Source organism: Dermochelys coriacea, chromosome 2 (genome assembly GCF_009764565.3).
Source record: "Dermochelys coriacea isolate rDerCor1 chromosome 2, rDerCor1.pri.v4, whole genome shotgun sequence".
NCBI classification, from domain to species: domain Eukaryota; kingdom Metazoa; phylum Chordata; order Testudines; family Dermochelyidae; genus Dermochelys; species Dermochelys coriacea.
This window is the reverse complement of record NC_050069.1, coordinates 42292991-42309481: the sequence shown is the minus strand read 5'-3', so window position 1 is coordinate 42309481 and position 16491 is coordinate 42292991. Positions and strand designations below refer to the sequence as shown.

At 40.2% G+C, this 16491-nt stretch overlaps 1 protein-coding gene across 1 annotated transcript in view; it reads left to right on the top strand.

The window, feature by feature from the left end:
- The window catches only part of CPQ (carboxypeptidase Q), a 238843-nt gene that overhangs the window by 148918 nt on the left and 73434 nt on the right, over positions 1–16491 (top strand). The window contains 1 exon segment of the mRNA XM_043507563.1: positions 1263–1349. Coding sequence (XP_043363498.1) covers positions 1263–1349 — 87 coding nt within the window.

Genomic DNA, 16491 nt, shown 5'->3' with positions numbered 1-16491 from the left:
AGAGATTGTTGCCAGGGAACATCATCCTGTGTTAGTGAGGCGTTCTTCCACTGCTGAAGTTAAGGCATTACATCTATTATAAACTCAGTTTTCAATATGTTTTTAAACTTTAAACTCAGTTCACTTCAGCCAGAAGTTATATTTCCCAGGAGTGAATATTTGTCTTTCCAAAACCAATTGTTGGTTAAAATGCTATGGCCATGTTAAAGTTGTGGCACAGACAATTTTTGACATTCTAGACAGTTAACATCTCCTTCAGAGCCCTTACATCTCTTCTCTAAAATCTTCTTAGTTTGCAGATCACTGATCCAGTGGACAGTAATGAACTAATGCCAATCTAGCTGCAGTATTAGTTCATAAAGTCTGCATATCAGAGACCCTCTTGACACTTTTTTTGATGGTCATTGTCACCACATGTACTGCATACCCTATCTCTAAATATGTTGGTGGATACCTTTTTCAGTTGAAATGTTTGAAAGCAATTGTCTCCTGCTCAAAGCAGTTACTCAGGCTTTGTGTAGGGTAGATTTCATCTGCAGTGTGTAGCCAACCTAAGATATTCACAGCTATAGTATATTAGAATTAAATACTTTAGTTATGAGGATCATAAAGAACTGGATAATATTGACAAATATTTACTTATAATAATTTAAGTGTCTTCCTAAAACTCTAAACTCATATATTATTTATTTTAAAATTTCCATCTGACTAGTGTAATTATGAAACTACATGGTGTTGGAGGTTGGCATGGTGGTCGGGGTAGATGGGTGGTGGTGTTTTACATTGTGATAGCATGTAGGGAGAGGCTCCAATCATAGACCATGGCCTCACTGTGCTTAGCATTGCACAAACATGTTATAAAATGACTGTGTCTGCCTGGGAACCCTACAATCTAAGTACATATTTACTAGTTATACATCCTAAAATAAGGTTAATCATGGTTTTCATGCTTAAGAGTTTAAACTCATCACTAAAGATTACTAGGCATGCAGTGAGGGCTAAACCTTTCACTCAGTTAGTTATTAGTCACTAGCAGATATAGGACACCAGACTTGATTAAACCAATGGTCTGAGCCAGTATGGCAAGTACTATGGTCCTCCATTTATGCTTGTTTTAAACTAAAAAGCAGAACTCTGAAAATCTTTAGACAACATGGGGCATATCTACTCCATTGCTTGTACCACAATAGGTAGAAGCACCTTGTATGACTTATCTAGTTTGATATTTTCATATAAATGTCCTTTTCTGATTGCATGTTTAGGTTGTAGTGGTCAGCGGACATCTGGACAGCTGGGATGTTGGGCAGGGAGCCATGGATGACGGTGGTGGAGCATTTATATCATGGGAAGCATTTATCTCTTATTAAGGATCTTGTTAAATATTTATTTAAAGAAATGTTCTAATCTGTAAGGCTTCTAAGACTCTCAGTGTAATTTTTTTTTGAACTGAAGATAATCATCAGTTCTACCATTCTGAATACAAATAGTCACTATCCAGAAAAATATTCCTAAAGATTTCCCTCTTATGCCACCTTCTTCAGAAGACTGAACAAATTAGTCACCTTCCCAAAATAAAAAAAGAGTGCATAAGGAGTGCTTTGAATATTCATAGCCATCACCAAAATATAATGAAAGTTTGTAAATAAATGTATGTTAGAATAAGGACACTCTATGGGATGTATATTGTTGGTTTGACAGCTCAAATAATTAGAATACAATTTTCTAACTGTGTATGCACCATTTAAGTGGAGGGACGGATCCAATTTGAACAATAAAACCTACAGTCCCACTGCTGGTAAAGTGAAGGAACAACATTCATGGGGTCTGGCTGTGATTATCCTGGACACTAAGCTTTGGGAAAGATAGTAAAAAAGGGAGAATGAACTATTGACAGTACCCCAGAGAGAAACCATATAGTGCTTTACAGTGTTGTTGTAGCTGTGCCAGTCCCGGGATATTAGAAAGACAAGGTGGGTGAGGTAATATCTTTTATTGGACCAACTTCCGTTGGTCAGAGAGACAAGCTTCTGAGCTACATGGAGCTCTTCCTCAGGTCTGGGAAAGGTACTTAGGCACTACACAGTTTTGTTGACAAAAGTAATCTTTCATCGACAAAACAGTGGAGTTGTACACACTGCAATGTTCCTTCTGCCAACAAAACTCTCCTGCTTTGCTGACAAAATAAAATGAGAGGCATAGAGCTTTTTGCGGCAAAGTTGTATCAACAAAGTGTCCGTGTAGATACTGTGCTTTGTGTGTGTCTGTTGCTATAATTGGCCTCCAGGAGGTGTCCCACAATGCCCATCCTGACCACTCTGGTCAGCAGTTTGAACTCGCCTGCCCCACACTCAGGTATGCAGGCATCAGTGCCCCTGCCCCCATACCACATTTAAAGGCCCAGGAATTTTTGAAATTCCACTTCCTGTTTGCTCAGTGTGGACAGCTCACATCGCATCTACCTGGCTGACCATGGTGGCTCCACACAGCAAATGCTCTCCTGCTTGGAGCACACCTGAGTTGCTGGATCTGCTGGCACTGTGGAGAGAGGAGGTTGTGCAATCCCAGCTCTGCTCCAGCCATAGGAACTTCAATACCCACAGTCAGCTTTTTTGCTTGTTGGATAAGGGCTAGGAATGGGACACACATCAGTGCCTTGCAAACATAAAGGAGCTACCCACAGTGCACTGCTCTGTCAGTGCTAGAGTACCAACTGTGGACATGCTCCACCAACAAAAGGAGCATTGTGTGAACATGCACAAGCGATGTAATTATACCAGTTTTTGATTGCCTGCTTAATTTGCCTCGACAAAACTCTGAAGTGTAGGCAAAGCCTTAGTATCAGCTAAATGCAAGATCAAACAGATAGTTTAACATAACTAGTTCGAACATATTTTAAGGGACCATTCAGGGTGAAGTGTTAACACCTCTGTAGTCATAGGACAAAGAGGGGAGTGAGTGGTTACAGATTGTTGTAATAAGCCATAAATGCAATCTCTTTATTAAGACCATGATTTGATGCTAGCATGGGTATGTTCCAGAGAGAGTTTAATGGACAAGCGGTGGTGGTTAAAATTTTGGTGGAAATCTATGAGGGAGTTTGTCATCTGTCCAGACGATGAAAATATCATCGACATATCTCAGGTATATCATTAGTTTTGTGGTGCATTTTTCCAGAAATCCTTCTACAAGGTGGCCCGCAAAGTGGCTGGCATATTGGGGAGCCATCCTAGTACAAAAGTGTTTGTTGTTGAATGTAAAATTGTTGAGAGTGAGGATAAAATGGATGAGTTTGGTGATGTGTTTGGGGTGGATTTCTGAGGCTTGTCCATTGTCTTTTAAATATTTGAGGCAGGCAGCGATGCTGTCATTGTGAGGGATGTTGATGCACAGAGAAGTGACATCCATGGTGGCAAGGATAGGATGGTGTTCTGAGGGAGGTTGTTTATGTTGCAGAATTTGTGGAGGAAGTTGATTGTGTCTTGGAAGAAGATAGCCCTTTGTGTGATGACTGGTTTGAGGATGTGTGATGGGGGTGCTTTACTCACTGCTAGGATGGAGCCTCCTCTTAGCTGTCCTGGGGATTAGCGACACCCCTTCCTGCAGTTGCACCCCATCTCTCTGCCTCTCTCTCTGTCTGCAGCCCTTCTTTCGCTCCAGGAACTGCTGCTGCCTTTTTGTGACTTGGCCCTCTGGCGAGGTCACTCAGAGGTTTCCCATTCCGTGGTATAACAGTCTCTTAAGAACGATTCAGGCAGTTTTCCCATTCCCTGTCCTGCTGGTGCCACTTCACCAGTGGCAGGTGTGGGAACTCAGACCCACCCTCTACTCTGAGTTCCAGCTCAGAGACCCTCTAATCAGCAGCCAAGGTCTTTTCCCTCCCAGACCTTGCTGCCATTTTTCCTGAGCCTTGCCTACATGTCTGGTTTCTTCCCCTCTCTGGGTTTACAAGCCTTCCAACTCCTTCCTCCCAGGGAGTAACTGTAAGCTACCTGCTTCTGTGTAAGGGACCGGGGTGTAGGTGGTCAGGCCTAGCAGTCACAACTGGGCTGAGGTCTTCCCCCCAGGGATGGGAGTTTTTGGGCAGGAGTTAGAGGAATTGCAAGGCCAGGTCCCATAAACAAGAGTCAGGGTCAGAGTCAGGACGGGATCAGAGATTAGAGGCAGTACCATCTTAGAATCGATGGGCAGGAATCAGGGTCAGGGTCAGAGTCAGGTTAAAGTCAGAGAGTGGATATCAAAGACAGTACGGGGCTAGAATTGGGAGACAGGAATCTGGATTGAAGTCAGGCTGAAGGGAGAGACTGGAGACCAGGCTAAGTCTGACGTTGCAGCAAGCCAAGGTCTGTATGGTTGCCCAAACAACTTCCTGGGGTAACCCCTGTGGTTAAGTAGGGACACTTGACCAGTCAGAGGGCCGCAGGGTACTGACACTCTGGGTCTTGTGGGCAGTACTTCCTGCAGTGCCTACTTTCCACATGGTCCCTGGCTGTCCTTCTGCATGGCCTTCCAGTGGCACTGCATGAATGTCAGACATCCCAGACTCTGCAGATCTGGGTAGTAGTTCCTGGGTTCTTACGCTCTGTAGTTTCCAAACACACCTCCCTTTCCCCCAGGGAGTGACTGGAGCCTACTTCTCTGCTGCCTCCATCTGTTATCAGCTCCCAGACTTCATCAAAGCCCCACCTGTTCCCTCACAGGTGGGCTTCTTTGTAATCAAGGCTCTCTACTCAGCCTCAATCTTCCTCATTTGCTGCCTAATTGGGTGATTGGGCCCACCTGGCCTAATTTAGCCCTCTCAGGACTGGTGTGGGGAGTATATCCCATCACAGAATGGTTTCTATGAGTCCTAGTATTCCTTCAGTAAGGGTGTTGTGTCCCAATATAATGGGTCTGCTTGGATTCCCTTGCCTGTGTATCTTGGGAAGCATGTAGAAGGTCACTGGGGTGGGCTTGTGGGGGATGAGGTAGTAGAGTTTCTTCTGGAATTGTTTGGGGAAGGATTTGGTGATATCCTTAAATTCCTTGGTAACTTGTGGTGTGGGGTCTTCTTTGAGTTCTTTATAGTAGGTGGTGTCAGAGACTTATTGGTTGGCCGCATTCATGCAGTCATCATGGTTGAGGACTACAATGGTGCCCCCTTTGTTTGCTGGTTTGATCGCTGTCTGGTGGTTAAATTTCAGGGACTGTAGAGCTGTCCTCTTGGAGGTGGTTTTATTTTTTCAGCAGGAGAGAGCTCAACAAAGAGCGGCTACACTGTATATCTCACAGCGACAAGGCGTTAGCAGCACAGCTGTGCCACTGTAAGCTGCGCAGTGTAGACATAGCCTGACTCTCTTAAGCATTTTTCCCAAACCTGAGGCAGAGCTCTGTGTAGCTTGAAAGTTTGTCTCTATCAGCAGCAGAAATTGGTCCAATAAAAGATATTATCTCGCCCACCTTGTAACCCTATAGTGCTGTCGTTTTAAAAGATGATGTTTCTGTGCTTTGAAAACTGTGACATTCCGCTACAACAGAAGTTCTGAGTGCAAAGAAAAGGCAATTATCAAAGTAGATGTGCCCATGGGTACTCATCTGAAAAAGTGACTCCAAAATGGTGTCTATAGTTCCATCATTCAAGATGCTTGAAAACAAAACAAAACAAAACAAAACAAACCCCCGTTTGCTGAAATGCCCTTACACTACTTCAATCAGGTTCAGTCTCAGAACTGTTGGAAATGTGTTTGTTGTCAGATTCGGAAAGTGTTGTTTAGTTTTATGTATGTGCCTCACTTGCAAAAGGATGGTACTTTAGGATTTGCTCAAAGTTAACCCATAAAAGGTCTATAGCATCACAACTGTGAAAACTAGCTTGCGTAAAATACTTCTGCATTTTGGCCCCAATTCAGCAGACCACTTAAGCATCTTCTACCGTTCTTATTCAGGGGTCTAAGTCCCAAGTTAAGTCCTTAAGTGCTTTGCTTATCTGGGGCTCTAACCATCAGATTGTGTATACTCTCTGTTTAGTGCAGCTTTAAGTAATTTTAAAGAGTGCCGTGAACAAATGACCAGTTATTTGTGAGAGTAACTGGCCACAGTTGTCTTCACAACTGTCCTATTTCTATGCTCAGTGGTACCACACACAAAGTAGGTATTAGTTCCAAATCATCTAAATGTTTGTTTAAAAATAAAACCAGCCCCTGTGATCCTCAACTATGGCTCAGTTTACCCTCCAGCCTAGCCTGTGAGGCTTTTAATATTCCACAGTTCTAATTACAAGGGTATGTGTACTTGAAAAGCTCATCACTCCTTGCTGAGCTTTTTATGGGGGAGAAGGATGTTAATTGTTCCGTTATGCTATTAGCCACTCATATACTACAAAGATGACAAGTGCCAGAAACTTCAATAAATAAATAAGCGCATCTTTCGTTTTGCTTGTTTGAAACCATTCTCTCTTGTTTTCCTGGCCGCAGAAAGAGAAAATTTAAATAGAGTAAAATCTGTGACTAAAAGTAATTTAGCTTGTGGCTTTGGGGATTTTTTGTTTTTGATTTTGTTTTTTGGGGAGAAGGAGAGGTAAAATCATTTTCAGTTTTTCTATGGTTTCAATACTTTCAAATTGTTTTTTGTCGTCTTTTGTTTGATTTTTGAAAAATCATGTATAGTCCCCCCCCCAAATTATATCAAGTTTCTTATTTGCTGACTTTGCCCTTTAGAGTGTACTGTTTTGTATCTGCTAAGGGCAAGTTCTCAGTGATGTCATATAACTTTGGTTCAGTAGGTTTCCTTTCATGCAAGAATGAAATGCATTGCTCACTCCTTATTGAAATAGTTGATTTCCTCGGGTAGTAGGTTGGGTGGCCTTTTTATTTACTGTAAAACCTGTGGCAAACTCCTATTTTTCTCAGTCGGGAATTATTAGAGTCTTTGCTGGTGACCTCTATTCTGGTTTGCCATTACATAAGTTCTTGTTATATCAACATAGTGTGCATTTGATCTTCCCATGATGGTTTCTTAATGCAAGATTTGCAAATTCAGATGCACAGAACAGAATATTCCACAATAAATGACAGCAACATTCTATAATTATAAATTATGTGACAAATAAATTATTGAACCAAGCTGAGCTTTGTTTAGAATGAAACACACAGAATATGATTTAACTTTGGAGCTAGCTATAGAACAGTGAGTTCAAACTCTACGTTTTGAACCATGAAGACCTGCCTTCATATCCAGCTTGGATCCCAATGAAATGAGTTTGTGATCTCAGTCTAGTCCAGAGAGGATATAAAATCACTGCATAATTTGACTTGTCTTTTTGCACATGCATAAATTCTATTGCTTACTGTAGATCTCCTCATGTGCTGTCTTGGTTCTCTCTCTAGATATAGAAAGCTATATCTCAGCATTACTTTGTTGGTTTTTTGTAAATTATCATATGTATGAGTATAAAAACTTGCTTTCCAATACCAATGGCAAAGTGAGACTGTTTTAAAGGGAGATGAGCATTTTGGGTTATGAATTTTAGAATAATTTATTGATTGTTTATATAATGGAGCTGTTGTACACTGTTGATTCTGTTAAAATGAGGCACTTCCATTGACTCTATTACAAAGTTGTTTGAGTAATAACCACTATGTATACTTTTCCACTGATCTAACAGAACCTAGCCATGATACAGTTGTGGTCTTGCATCTGCTGTTGTCACTAATTATATGTGCTAGCTATGGGAAGGCTCTGTATTTATAAAGAAATTCTCAGCTGTTCATTGTGTATATGTGTTTGGCTGATTTGCTTGTTAGCTCCAGTTGGTCTTTTTATTTTTTGTGTTTTGGGGTTTTTTAGGGAAGGGGAAGGTGGAAGGACTGGTAAAACTGAAACAGTTGAGTTATCAAATTCCTGAGGGTAAGATTAAAAAAAATGCTTAGAGAATGGCCAAAGGACCAATGTAAAGTAATTGTGAATCCACTGGCCTCACACAAATATTGAAAGAAAATCATATTGGTTTGTAAACAATTTCCTAAATTTAAAAAAAGGCTAGCTTCATAACAAAATAGTTGAGTGAGCTCTAAGTATGAGGTTAAGTGCTGTTTGTCATATCCTTGAAGCAGCTTTTAACTGTATATACTTTCTGAAAGTATTTGCTAAGTAAGCCAGGTATCTCTGCACCTCTCATCAAGAGCCCATGAAATAATAAAATAGATCTGTCAGGTATTTTTATGGCCCCTATCACCACAGTATCTGAGTGCCTCACAACCTTTAATGTATTTATCCTCATAGCACCCTCTGTAGCACAGCAGTGCTGTTATCCCTATTTTACAGATTGGGAGCTGAGGCACCGAGAGGCTAAGTGACTTGCTCAAAGTCATATAGGAAGTGTGTAGCAGAGGTAGGAATGGAAACCAGATCTCTTTATTTTGTGCAGTTACTAGTCAGGCGGAACAAGTTTGGGAACCACTGCTATACACAATTAAGAAAGAAAATATTGACTTTAAAGGGTGTACTGCATACTGTCTTACATATGAGCATGGGCTTACACAAGGAAACTAAATAGGATCCATGGCAGATAGCCATAGGTGAATACTAATTTCAGAATGAACTACATGCAACTTAATACAACCATATTACTCCATGTGCTGTCCTGTGCTCATACAATCACTCACAGTAGTAGTTATATTTACTCGTGGGGGAATTCTTCACCAAGAAATTAGAAATTATGCGTACAATATTATAAAATTCTGCATATTTTATTTGTCAAATTAACACAATATAATCACACTGGTTTCAATTATTTTGGTAATTTATTTAAACTACAATACAATGGATGGAGAATGGGTTTGGGTCCCCAAATCCCTTCTGTCTAATAGTAATTTAGCTAGTATTTACCCCTTACTTCTAGTTATTAGTCAACAAATATATGCAGCCATACGCTCAGTGTTACATCATACGCAACCGAAGAGCAAGTGAGGGCTGGGGACTCAAACTTTCAATTTATATTGGCTGCTGACCATCTCCAGAAAGGCATTTTGCCTAGTGGATGTCACCAAGGTGTTATCACATCTGAAATACAGATACATAGTCAATATTAATAACTTCAGATACAAAAATGATACATGCATGCAAATAGGATAATCATATTCAGCGAATCATAACTTTTCCAATGACATATTATAAGACCCATCTTGTACAAAATGCATCACAATTATATCATAATATTACTAGCATGAATATGCAGTGTAGTGTCACACATATATTAACTATTAACTAAATTTTACTGAAAATACCAGTGTCACTTATTCAGTGCTTGCAACCTCCTCCTGTTGTAGTTGATTTTTGAATGCACTGTAAATTTACCTAGCTAAACATATTCCAATAAATTGCTTCCGGCGTATAGAGGTTATTGAACAACCTATAGGGGTTTGTGTTTTAATGCATCTCAGATTTCACTTCAGCCTCCAGACATGAGTAATTAAAGTGATGAAAAGGTTCTAAAAACATTAAAAATCACCCTTAAAGATAGTGTCACTGAGTTTGGCAAGGACTAAATTTCACATTGATGGTAATGTTCTGTTCTGTACTCTATGGAGCAAGGCTGAAAATGACATTCGAAGGTAGACAAATACAAATTGCGGTTCTGTTAATTTTATTTTATTATAATGATTGATGGCACTGGTAAGCTTTAAACTTGCTTAAAAATTGTAAATATATCAATAAAATGTGTTCAACTGATACCTATATATACTGTGGCTAGGGAACTAAAGTTCAGCGTTTCATTTTAATCGTGGAAAACATGGATTTTTATGGTTGGGGTTTAATCAGAGAATTTTGGGGGTTTTATTATGGAAAACTAGGATCCCTGCATATAAAGCTTGCATGCTCACTGGCTGTGTGACCCACACAAACTACACTGACAGGTGCAATATATATACACATGTGAGAGATCATGTGTACAATGAGAAATAGCACAGTTTCAGCAATTGGATTAGCTGTAAATGTTAACAAGGACAAACCGTGGTCAGCACTGGTAAAACTAAACTCCTGTTTCCTAGTGTGGACAAACCCAGAGAGAACTACACTTGAAAAGAATGTTTTAAAAACATCATGGGCATGAACTGCAAGGTTCTATCTATATTAAAATTTTTGGAACTCACAAGAATGAGAGTTGACAGTGTCCCTTTAAGACTTTTTAAAATTGTAATTGAAACTGTTTCCTGAATTATGGCCTTGACTAATGTGTCTGGAAAACTATAAGTCAGGAAGTATTACACAGAATAGATTTCTGTTCCGTTTGCTGTAGCCCATGTGTCAGTTCACATTTCTCTATTCCATATTCGCTGACTTAATACATGAGGACTGAAGCTATCTATTTAAAATGCTTCTTACTGACGTAATTCCTTTTCTGTTAGTGCAATATTCTATTTCATCTAACATAATTTTAGATTGCTTGTTCTGCTCCGCCCCTCCCTTCCCCCCTCCCCCGCTCTCCTGCTGGTAATAGCTCACCTTACCTGATCACTCTCGTTACAGTGTATATGGTAACACCCATTGTTTCTTGTTCTCTGTGTATATAAATCTCCCCACTGTATTTTCCACTGAATGCATCCGATGAAGTGAGCTGTAGCTCACGAAAGCTTATGGTCAGATAAATTTGTTAGTCTCTAAGGTGCCACAAGTCCTCCTTTTCTTTTTGCGGATACAGACTAACATGGCTGCTACTCTGAAACCTTTTACAATAGTTACTTTTTAATTAAAATATCTGCATCCCCGATATTACCTCCTTGTTCTGATAGACTCTCCCTCCAAAAGTTGCATCTTTTGGTATATGACTGCTTTTTATATAAGGAGAATCTGCTAAATAGGAAAAATCTTTCCCTGTGCTGCTCTTAGTTTAAGTGTGGAAAGTAACTTCATGCTTTCATTTTAACATTCAAGCTGAACTGCACATCTAGAAAATAACAGAGTACTTAGTTCCCATGTTAATACAATATACTAAAGGAATGATTATATTTGTGGTCCTGCCATAAAGTATATTGCTGTTTTAGTAAATTTAGGCAAACAGACCCCTATATGCTTATTGTCCTTTCTTCTGTTGGCTTCTTCACTGCAAACTCAAATGTACTCACTAGCTTCAAGTAAAAGAATGGCTCTTTATTTATATTTTTAAAAAAAGTCTTAAAAGCTTGGTGCCAGAGGGAAATTCAGCCTTTTCGAAGTGCAAAACCCAATGGAGCTACTGAAATGCAAAGAACCATTCAGAATGAGGTCACTGCATCATCTTGTTCTCATTGTTTGGTGTTTTTTATTTATATATTTTCAGTATAGCCTAGCCTAGCACTAGACAGGTGTCTGTGTCATCAAGACTGAGTGAAGATAAAGGCAGTGTGGACTGAGCTGCTTTTCCAGTCTACTTTTCCAAAACATAAAGTACAACAGAGGCAAGAGGCAGAGCTGAGACTACTTTAACATCCAAGCCACTCTTTGTAAAGTGTTGGAACGAGAATGAGAGGACATGGTATTTTCTGCTCTACAAGACTTTTACAATGCTTTCCTGTATTTCTAATAATCTGCTGCTGGAAGAGAGGAAGGGAGTCCCCAAATTAGATTACTCAAGCAGAAAAAAATGAACATTACAGGTGGAGAATGTATCTCTGCTTGTTGCGGTTTGCTCAGGAACCTGGATCTTCCATAGGGGCAGGGAGGTGGCTGAAACAGCACTTCGATCTTTTATGTGTATATTTTTACTTTTGGGGGTTTATTTTAAATTTACACTGGTTACTAGTCAGGAAGAGAGAGTAATAGGAAGTATTTGAGGGTGTGAATTGTATTGCTGTTGAGGCACTGCACTGATTGGTTCTCTGTTTAAAACCCCAGATACAGGAAGGCACAGCTACTCAGTATATTGCTCTGTAACACTCATTTAACCTGGCCCTGTAGTCACTGTAAAAAGAGCACCTTAAATAAGCATTAGCTTCAGTGACTCCATTGTTCTGGTTCTTCCCACCATTTTCATTCAACATCCTTCTCTTCAGGTGGGATCTCAGGGCTCTGTTCTTGATTCCCTACTTCTCTTCCAATAGGCCCCCTCCCTAGGTGACCTCATTCACATGGCTTTAGCTACCATGATCGGGGTGGATTACAGTTTTGTGGGGCCCTGGGCCAGAGCAAGTGGGGGCTCCTCCCCACCCCTTCCGCCTACAGTCTTTCCCCCCACCAGCACTGCTGTCGGGGTGCAGGGGCTTGCTCTGCTCCACCCACCCTGTGCTCCTGCTGGGGAGTGCTGGGCAAATAGAGCAGGTCAGGGCACAGGGGCACTCCAATTGGCTGGGGCCCTTGGGCACGGGCCCCAGTGGCTAATCCACCACTGACCATGATTACAGATTACTCACAAATCTACTCCTTTGTCCTGTCCAGTCTTGCATAAGGAGCTGCCTTTCTAACATTTCCTCCTGGATATCCCATCACTTTCCTAAACTAAACATGTCAAAAGTAAGTTTCCCATGATTCCTTCCTAAACCATCCCCTATCTCTGTTCCCCTTGTTCTCTATAACAAATGACAAATTCATGGTTCCCTCTCTCTCTCACTGTCTGCCACTGAGCTCACAGCCTTTGGAGTAATCTCCGTTTCTCCTTGTCCTTCTCTTCCCACATTCACACTGTAACCAAATGCAGTTTCCCTTCCTCCTCTACATGACTTCTAAAATCCAACCCTCCTGTTCTGTCCGTACTCCATGTAATTTCCTTATCTCATGCTCTGCCTCCTCCTTTCCAGCCTCCTTTTTGAAGTGTATCCAAAATGCTCAGCTGAAATATTCTTCCTGTCCTGTCACTCTGACAATGTAATTTCCTCTCTCTCACCGAACACACACATTATAATCCCTTCACTGGACTCTTCCCAAATCATATTTAAACTTTGTCCTCACTTCCAGAGCTCTCATCAGCAATGCTTATATCTCAGTTTTCACTTCCTCCTTTCCCTCTTCTTCTCCTCTACGTTCTGCCTACTACACCTTTGGTGGGGTTTTCCCATTCATGACTCTGTGCTTCTTTTCAAGTTAATCCATACAACTTCAACAGCCTCCCGTGTTCCTGAGGTCCAAGAATCCTCAGTCTCTTCCCTCAAACCATCTTCAGAATTCACTGTATCTTTGCTAGATTCCTATCGCTAATATCTGCTCCAATACTGTGTACTCCAGCTTTTGGGCCTGAAAATAACAAAAAAAATATAAGAAAATAACCCGCACAAACAAAGCAAAAGCAGCAACAAACAAAGCAACTTGTATGATCTACTTTAAAAAAACACACATGCTACATTTTTCAACCCAAAAAGATATATTCCTTTCCCATTTTTTAACTTAACTGGGATATTGGTATTCCAAAATTGGGCTTTAAAGGATAGGAATATGTAAATGTGTTTTTCCATCAAGTTCTTTTTCTTTTTAATGGTTTTAAATAGCCCTTTAAATTTCTTCCTTAATTTTGAAGAAAAAAATCCTTCTTTCTCCCACTAGCTAATTTTCTGCACAATTATGCAAAGAGACTTTTTAAAATCAAAACAGGTGGGATTTCCAAAAACACCTAGGGTGCTTAGTTCTATGGATTGTCAATGGAAAGCTTCTGTTTTTGTTATTGGGTAAGGGCTTGCCTTGCAAAAGAATTGTATATGTTGTATAACTTAGTTGAATATTGTCTATCTGTTCTGCTAAAGTTGTCATTCAATCAGGTGAATGCTATTCTAATGTGAACAGATTTTTCTCTTAAAAGGGATAGTTTCCCAGCCTTCCTGCACCTGCAATGAATTCTTAACTGGTTGTAAGCAAGAGGTTGTTTTCAACTTCAGATTCTAAACTCGTACCCAGGATCAAAGGATTCCTTTTTAAAATGGGCCACTATCATTTGACAAATATAAATTGGTAGGAACTTCCATCAGATGTGCATCAGGCATTTAATTTTAATTGTTGGTATTAGGCTGTTTGAATTAGAGGAATGGCACGATGTACAGCATATTAATTAATAGTATTGAATCCTCAGCACCATGTGTTTGGGAGAAAATAAATGGGCCCTCAAACTACTAGATACAAACCATTAGACAAGGAGAACAGAGGTGTCAGCTCTGGGGAACAGTAGAGTGATGATGAGACACAGACACAAATAGTATGCTGGTGTTAGAGACACAGACTTTTTGCTATGTACTCTTCTGGCTCTGTCAATCTGTTTCTTCACTTCAGCAGGTGGGTATTTTAGTTGTAAGAATGCATGATAGAGATCTTATAGATTCATAGATTCATAGATACTAAGGTCAGAAGAGACCATTCAGATCATCTAGTCCAAACTCCTGCACAGCGCAGGCCACAGAATCTCACCCACCCACTCCTACAAAAAACCTCACCTATGTCTGAGCTATTGAAGTCCTCAAATCATGGTTTAAAGACTTCAAGGAGCAGAGAAGCCTCCCTCAAGTCACCCATGCCCCATGTTACAGAGGAAGGCGAAAAACCTCCAGGGCCTCTCCAATCTGCCCTGGAGGAAAATTCCTTCCCGACCCCAAATATGGTGATCAGCTAAACCCTGAGCATATGGGCAAGATTCACCAGCCAGATACCCAGGAAAGAATTTTCTGTAGTAACTCAGATCCCATCCATCTAATATCCCATCTCAGGGGATTAGTCCTATTTACCCTGAATATTTAAAGATCAATTACTTACCAAAATCCCATTATCCCATCACACCATCTCCATAAACTTATCGAGTAGAATCTTAAAACCAGATAGATCTTTTGCCCCCACTGCTTCCCTTGGGAGGCTATTCCAAAACTTCACTCCTCTGATGGTTAGAAACCTTCGTCTAATTTCAAGTCTAAACTTCTTGGTGGCCAGTTTATACCCATTTGTTCTTGTGTCCACATTGGTGCTGATCTGAAATAATTCCTCTCCCTCTCCTCTATTTATCCCTCTGATATATTTATAGAGAACAATCCTATCTCCCCTCAACCTTCTTTTAGTTAGGCAAGCCAAGCTCCTTAAACAAGCCAAGCTCCTTAAGTCTCCTTTCATAAGACAAGTTTTCCATTCCTTGGATCATCCTAGAAGCCCTTCTCTGTACCTGCTCCAGTTTGAATTCATCCTTTTTAAACATGGGAGATCAGAACTGCACACAGTATTCTAGGTGAGGTCTCACCAGTGCCTTGTATAATGGTACTAAAACCTCCTTATCCCTACTGGAAATGCCTCTCCTGATGCATCCCAAAACCACATTAGCTTTTTTCACAGCCATATCACATTGGCAGCTCATAGTCATCCTATGATCAACCAATACGCCAAGGTCCTTCTCCTCTTCTGTTACTTCTAATTGATGCGTCCCCAACTTATAACTAAAATTCTTGTTATTAATCCCTAAATGCATAACCTTACACTTCTCACTATTAAATTTCATCCTATTACTATTACTCCAGTTTACAAGATCATCCAGATCCTCCTGTATAATATCCCCGATCCTTCTCCGAATTGGCAATACCTCCCAGCTTTGTATCATCTGCAAACTTTATTAGCACACTCCCACTTTTTGTGCCAAGGTCAGTAATAAAAAGATTAAATAAGATTGGTCCCAAAACCGATCCCTGAGGAACTCCACTAGTAACCTCCTTCCAACCTGACAGTTCTCCTTTCAGTAGGACCCGTTGCAGTCTCCCCTTTAACCAATTCCTTATCCACCTTTTGATGTTCATATTGATCCCCATCTTCTCCAATTTAACTAATAATTCCCCATGTGGCACGGTATCAAATGCCTTACTGAAATCTAGGTAAATTAGATCCACTGCATTTCCTTTATCTAAAAAATCTGTTACTTTTTCAAAAAAGGAGATTAGGTTGGTTTGGCACAATCTAACTTTTATAAAACCATGTTGTATTTTGTCCCATTTACCATTGACTTCAATGTCCTTAACTAATTTCTCCTTCAAAATTTTTTCCAGGATCTTGCATACTACAGATGTCAAACTAACTGGCCTGTAGTTACCCGGATCACTTTTTTTTCCTTTCTTAAAAATAGGAACTATATTAGCAATTCTCCAATCATTCGATACTACTCCTGAGTTTACAGATTCATTAAAAATTCTTGCTGATGGGCTTGCAATTTCAGGTGCCAATTCCTTTAATATTCTTGGATGAAGATTATCTGGGCCCCCCGATTTAGTCCCATTAAGCTGTTTGAGTTTCGCTTCTACCTCAGATATGGTAATATCTCCCTCCATATCCTCATTCCCATTTGTCATGCTACTATTATCCCTAAGATCCTCTTTAGCCTTATTAAAGTCTGAGGCAAAGTATTTGTTTAGATATTGGGCCATGCCTAGATTATCTTTAACCTCCACTCCATCCTCAGTATTTAGTGTCCCCACTTTTTCTTTCTTAGTTTTCTTCTTATTTATATGGCTATAGAACCTTTTACTATTGGTTTTAATTCCCTTTGCAAGGTCCAACTCTACTCGACTTTTAGCCTGTCTCACTTTATCCCTACAT